The sequence below is a fragment of the Perkinsus marinus genome (assembly GCF_000006405.1).
Source record: "Perkinsus marinus ATCC 50983 genomic scaffold scf_1104296944428, whole genome shotgun sequence".
NCBI classification, from domain to species: Eukaryota; Perkinsozoa; order Perkinsida; family Perkinsidae; genus Perkinsus; species Perkinsus marinus.
Window position 1 is genome coordinate 776,240 of NW_003211397.1, and position 6,000 is coordinate 782,239.

The 6,000-nt window shown below is 48.8% G+C and overlaps 5 protein-coding genes across 5 annotated transcripts; 2 read left to right on the top strand and 3 right to left on the bottom strand.

Moving 5' to 3' along the window:
- Window positions 1–40: 40 nt before the first annotated feature.
- On the bottom strand, window positions 41–687 carry Pmar_PMAR019251 (26s protease regulatory subunit 6b, putative; the record flags this gene model as incomplete). The annotated part of the gene is made up of 3 exons (XM_002780303.1): window positions 41–437; window positions 490–546; window positions 596–687. The coding sequence occupies 3 exons, from the start codon at window positions 685–687 to the stop codon at window positions 41–43; spliced, it is 546 nt and encodes a 181-aa protein (XP_002780349.1).
- A 186-nt stretch (window positions 688–873) lies between these two features.
- On the bottom strand, window positions 874–2,140 carry Pmar_PMAR019252 (conserved hypothetical protein; the record flags this gene model as incomplete). Its single annotated transcript, XM_002780304.1, has 8 exons — window positions 874–1,045; window positions 1,089–1,180; window positions 1,224–1,415; window positions 1,463–1,513; window positions 1,556–1,705; window positions 1,758–1,871; window positions 1,922–1,991; window positions 2,043–2,140. 8 exons carry the CDS (start codon window positions 2,138–2,140, stop codon window positions 874–876), a joined length of 939 nt encoding a protein of 312 aa, XP_002780350.1.
- Window positions 2,141–2,261: 121 nt separating this feature from the next.
- Pmar_PMAR019253 (Pb-reticulocyte binding protein, putative) lies at window positions 2,262–2,987 on the bottom strand (the record flags this gene model as incomplete). The annotated part of the gene is made up of 1 exon (XM_002780305.1): window positions 2,262–2,987. One exon carries the CDS (start codon window positions 2,985–2,987, stop codon window positions 2,262–2,264), a length of 726 nt encoding a protein of 241 aa, XP_002780351.1.
- A 412-nt stretch (window positions 2,988–3,399) lies between these two features.
- Window positions 3,400–4,367, top strand: Pmar_PMAR019254 (Charged multivesicular body protein 2A, putative; the record flags this gene model as incomplete). Its single annotated transcript, XM_002780306.1, has 6 exons — window positions 3,400–3,513; window positions 3,566–3,646; window positions 3,696–3,827; window positions 3,871–3,963; window positions 4,013–4,157; window positions 4,210–4,367. The coding sequence occupies 6 exons, from the start codon at window positions 3,400–3,402 to the stop codon at window positions 4,365–4,367; spliced, it is 723 nt and encodes a 240-aa protein (XP_002780352.1).
- A 259-nt stretch (window positions 4,368–4,626) lies between these two features.
- On the top strand, window positions 4,627–5,997 carry Pmar_PMAR019255 (kelch repeat protein, putative; the record flags this gene model as incomplete). Its single annotated transcript, XM_002780307.1, has 6 exons — window positions 4,627–5,033; window positions 5,077–5,151; window positions 5,194–5,652; window positions 5,701–5,757; window positions 5,799–5,871; window positions 5,920–5,997. The coding sequence occupies 6 exons, from the start codon at window positions 4,627–4,629 to the stop codon at window positions 5,995–5,997; spliced, it is 1,149 nt and encodes a 382-aa protein (XP_002780353.1).
- Window positions 5,998–6,000: the final 3 nt, after the last annotated feature.

Genomic DNA, 6,000 nt, shown 5'->3' on the forward strand with positions numbered 1-6,000 from the left:
ATTCTTACGCTCACTTACAAATCTTGCATTTCCTCAACGCTTACAAGTCTTTCTGAACTAATGGCAGCTCTACCGCCTCCCTAATCTCCTGTTTCTGTATATCCAAGCCTCCTATATCAGCATAGGTCACATCGGGCTTCTCCGTCATAGCGGCCGACTGCACAGTAGAGTCGGCCTCTGGTGGCAGTATTTCCACAACAGCATGGGAATGCCGATGTAATGCCACCGAGCATCCCGGTTTGAGGTCCTCTCTATTGATCGTGGACAGGATCCGGACGTAGTCACTAGAGCCCTGTGAGCTCTGTATGATGCCATGCTCAGCATCGATGATCTCCGAGAATTGGCCGATGACCAAAGGGACCGATCTAACTCGTTGTATCTCCTCTCGTGCTCGAACCATCTCCCTTTTCAAGTTCTTAGTTTCATATTTGATATACCTAACAATGACCATTAGGACACACCAAACACGTCATACAGGGGCAGAGCTACTCCTCCTGAATATCCAACTGTTCCAACTGCTTCTGCAACTCCTTAAAACGTCTGTATCTGCCATATGGATTCCCTGTGTATTAAGCCACATCCTTCTTATAGGTACATATCATTATCATCGCCCTTGCTCATAGCCGGCTTACAGTCGACTGCCCCTGTAGCAACCGGTGCCTGGCCGGCTACTACTACCGCTGACATTATAGGTAAATGGCAATGGTAGCTCGACGATTCTGTGTTTTGATCACTTCGCCCTCACCCCCAAGCGCAAAACGTAGTATTCAGATACCTCAATAGCTCGTGCACGTGCTGCTGTGGTCTGTCGAGACCTAGTGTTAGTTCGGTCATGAAAGGTAACGATATTAATTCATCATGGTACCCTCCCCCTCAATCACGCCTATGCAGTAGAGCGGCAAAGTCCGAATACAGATCATCGTTTCCCTCTCCCTCCTCATCGAAGATCTTCTTCACATCAGCTAGAGTAGCATCAGTACTTTGCTCCTGTGCATTGAGACGCTTGATGCTAGCTAAGAACTTGTTAAAGCACTCATACGACAACCTGAGGCGGGTGCCATATGCTACCATACGAAAGCTCGGCCTACCTGGACCTAGCCACTTTAAAGAAGCTCTTACCATCGATGCCACTAGGGCGGCCCCCAGCACCACTATCGCCGCTCACATCAGGCATAGCACTCTAAGGACACACAGATGAGCATGGAGGAGAGGACATACCTCACATCGTGGGACTTCTGTTGCATGCCAATACCCGATATCGACGAGGTACTGTTGTTGACAGGAGACGTATGAGAAGTTGTGGCACCAGCCTCAAGCATGTTGTTGTTAGAGAAGCCTCCTGCATTGGGGAAACCAAACTGATGATGGTTCTGATTCGAGTTGAAGCTGCCGTATACACTGGCCGACCCCACAGGCTGAGGAGAGACCAAGATCGCCTAGTAACTATACATACCCTACCTACAGTAGTGCACATAGGTGGAGGGGCCGAGGAAGCCGCCATAGGAGCGATGCCCTGACAATAGTGTACCACAGGGCATCAAAAACAAGAGCTCACTTGAAGGAAGCTCTCTCTCCTAAGGAACCTTGTGTCCGCGTAACCACTACCGTCACCATCGTGCATCCTAGATGATTCACTCTGGAAGGAGTCCAAGCCCCCGACTAGAGTCTGCTTAAGACGCTCGAAGTGCTCCAACTGTTGGTTTTGCTGAGATAACGAGAAAATGTTGCACTAATACTCAGAGTAAAGGCAAGCTCACCGCCCTCAGGTTCTGAATGAGGTTTCTATTCTCCTCCTGCAGCTTCTTGCATCTCTCACGAGAGTCAATAAGTTCGACATCCAGCGCATTGGCCCTCTTCATAGTTTGCATATGCTACCGTAATGCAGGTACTACAGGACTAGCAAGGCTGTCCAGCCACTTACAGCAGCCTTCTCTTGGTCGAGGCTCAAGCGTAGTGCGCGAACCTCATGCTCCAACGACTGCATCTTAGACCTGAGTAAGTTAGCACTCACCATCGACATTCAGCTATACCCTATCCCCTACATATAGGCATTTTGAATAACCTTGATGCCGACTCCAAGGCACTCGTCAGGAGAGTCTGGCAGCTGGATGTTGCGCTTGGTCGAATGATCACTGTTCATGTGGTAGGTAGTTGCACTAAAGGGATACATACACGAGCTCAACTCCAACTGAACACAGTCGATCGTCATCTGTGAAAATGATCCAGAAAATGGTGTTCACAATAAAAGATAACAAAATCACTCAATTTAACTTCACAGTGACAGCAGCACCATCGAGCCCCGCCTCACGTACAGTGAGGCTAGGCTGAGTTAGTGGCTTAGGGGGAAAGCCAGTGACCAGTGTAAGGGTAGTAGAATCAGTCGCCCCTACGCATGAGGCTGCGAATGCCACGACATCAGAGACTCTGTGGGAATCCAAATTGAATTTTTGTACCTTTCGTTGACCATCAGGGAAACGAAACTGGATGGTTGCAAGAGGCTTTGACTTATCCAAGTCCACCGTTGCTCCCGTGTGAGTCTCGACCTTAGGACCAAGACTGCCACCAAGCGTTTGACCGTGACCACCAAAAAGACCATTGTCGTCACTAGGACTGGCCTCAGTAGTCGGACCAGTGTAATCCTCATCCTTCTGATTAACCATAACTTGAACCTCACGCATGTTCTGACCAGATGCCACCACTGCTTGCTGAATTTCTAGAGGAGCTATCCCCTGCCGCATATCCTGTAGAGCCTGTGCATTCTCTGGTATGGACGTGTCTCTAAAGGGACCTCCGTTCACTTGGAAACCGTTGCGATAGACAGTGACCACGAAGCGGTTGTCAGGAGACCTGTTCTGGCCGGGCTCGGGCGGGTTGAAGACTGCCAGGCCTGACTTCTCCCCTCCTGTGAAGGAACTAGTCGCATTAGGGTCTATGCCACCCTGGTCACCATTGTTGTCGGAGTCGAACAAACTTCGGATGTTAGACATGTGTCAATGAGAACTGAGATGACAGGAGCATTATGTACAACCTAAATGTCAACCTAAAGCCCTCTGCAGGGAAGTTTACGGAAGTCCACGCTCTATCCAGCTCTGAAAATGAGGATGCCCAGCGCCGCGTTTACCAACAACAATAACATTAGATACTCATCACAGAGACCTAGTAATACCACACAGTAGCACTAACGAGTATAGCATAACCTCCTACACTTTCCTATGGAGTCGAGTGAATCGTGTTGTGATTATTGAGGGATAGCTGCGTAGTAACGGTCACTGGAGATTATCTGCTCCTTTGTTACCCTGGGCGCGCGCGATTTTTCTTAGCGGAGCGAAGCTGGGTCCGGGGATCGCAAGAACCATTTAGAAAACTGATTGGTTGAGGATTCCCTCCTTTCGTAGAAGCATGGGGAATCAGTCCAGCAAGCTGACTTTGGAGGAGCAGATGCGCGCCAATAAACGCATGATAAACCGGGCCGTTAGGGAGCTCGATCGGGAGAGGATGGGGTTGCAAAGGAATGTACTAGGCTGGAGGACCGGTACGGTAAAGGGTAACTTCGGGTCAACTTTAGGAGCAAAAATTAATAACCGATATCAAACAAGCTGCTAAGAAGAATCAGATGGGACCAGTGAAAATCATGGCTAAGGATTTGGTAAATTCAATTGAGTCCTTTTGGGGAAGAGTTCAACAGTGATGGACAGGTCAGAACTCGTCGATACGAGTCGAAGTTTTTGGAAATGAAGTCGCATCTACAGGGTGTAAGTTTGAGGATGCAGACTGTTAAATCAACAGAGGCAATGGCGAGGAGTATGAAGGGATGCACCCAGGCTATGGTAGTAGTAGTAGTGATGGTGAGAGGGTAGAAGTGCCTTTCAGGCTCGTATGAATAAACAGCTTAATCTACCCCAATTACAAAAGATAATGCAGGAGTTCCAGGATGAGACGGAGAAGATGGGCTTGACTGAAGAGGTAGTAGGAGTAGAGAGACGAGTGGTATTGATGTAATACCATGATATAGGTTATGGGAGATACCATTGATGATGTCCTTGGTGAGGTTGGTGATGAGGAAGAGGAGGAGGCCATAGTGGGCCAGGTCTTGGAGGAGATTGGTGTTGATATGAATGAGGTCTTGGCTAATGCTCCAGGATCAGCCTTACCTGCTGGTAACATCATGAGGTCTCGGGTTCGATCCTATCATCATGCATTCTTCTGTAGGCCAGAAGACTTCGGTGGGAGTTGGCAAGAAGACTCAGCAACAGGCTGTCGCTGAGGGTGCGGCTGCTGCTACTGGCAAGCCAAATGGTAGTAGGACAGACAACAAGAAGAACAACGGAGGAAATGATGATGGTAGTAATAAGGACGAGGACTTCTAGTTGACCTGTATCTTTAGTAGGATCTCCTCCCTCTCCTCCACCACCTCCAGAGAACGACTTGGAAAGTAGACTCAATGCATTAAAGCGATGATAGATGTTTCAAGAGAGGGCATAGCTACGGTTTTGTAATAGACAACTGTATATCAACTGTCATTATTCTATCATTGCCTCGTCAAACCCTCTCCATTGCTTGCCAATCCGGTTGTGTTGCTACTACTACTACGATCAAGGCATTACCTCAGCTCTAACATTCTCTTGTATGGATTCCGGTGCAGGAGCTCCCATATCATCACCTGAGCCCTCGTCTCGTGGTGGTGGTGGGGCCGGGGATGTCATAGATCGAGCCTCGGGGATAGCAACCAACCGACTAGCACGGCATCTTGCAGGTGGTGGTCCCTCTGCTGCTGGTGGGTGTGAGACCTCGCCTTCTACCACCGACCCTCACTATTCATTCCTGGGACCATGCACGCCTTCCTCCCGTGCTGTGGTAAGGCGATGGCGTCCAGTACAATATGGATGTACTTCTGAGAAGGCTATGGAGCTCCCTGGAGATAGATCAGGCGCGGCTAGTGTTGTTTACAATGATGCTTTATACGTGCTAGGGGGGTATGGTGGTAGTGGACGTCTGGACGATCTCTTCAAATTCGACTTCAACACAAGGCTTTGGTAAGTGTAGTCGTTATTATGTGGAGCTCTCATTTTGGGACAGGTCTCAAGTGCATACCAAAGGAGATACGCCAACAGGGCGGGAGAATAATGGAGCTGTAGTTATCAAGAACCATATGTAGGGGGGAAGGGGAGGCTCTCCACCACGACAGCTTGTTAGGTATTTATTCGGCGGTTACTCGGGATATAACTGGCTTAATGATTTTCATTGTTTTAATTTTGATACATCCACTTGGGCGCCAGTTGAAGTGAAAGGTGGGAGTCCGCCCTCTACGAGGTTCGGATATGTCTCCAGCGTGCATGGTTCGGTATTTTTTGTATTTGGTGGTTACGATGGCCAGACTTGGCTCAATGATATGCATGAGTTTGATGTGGAGGAGGGAGCTTGGTCCCAGACCCACGTATTAGGGTATATTCCCACGGGTAGATCGTGTCCGAGTTGGGCCTACCATGAGGGTAGCGTATACCTCTTTGGAGGCTATGATGGAGTGCATCGAATGAATGACTTCCATCGATTTGAGATGTCCAATAGGAAATGGTCGGTAGTGGCTACGAGGAGCTCTGGCCAGCCTCCTTCCCCCCGCTACTTCCATGCTAGCGTAGTGCATGGCAACTCCTTGTAAGGGTAGTGTCATGATGATGATATTGGAAGTTGAGCCTTCCACAGGTATCTATTTGGTGGCTATAGTGGACAGGAGAGGCTCAATGATCTCCATGAGTTTAGGTGAGATCTGCCTCGCTAGGGAGTCGTTATAGTTGTGGTAGATTCGATCTTCAAACGTGGTTTTTGGTCCAGACGGAGAATCCACCATCAGGAAGGAGCTCATTAGTGGCTCAGGTAGGAGTAGGCTATCTCTAGTTTTTACTAGACTGTGAGAGGCATCAGGTACATAACAACTCTTTATATGTATTCGGTGGCTATAATGGATCAATAGTTCTCAATGACTTCCATGAATTCCGGTAAGGG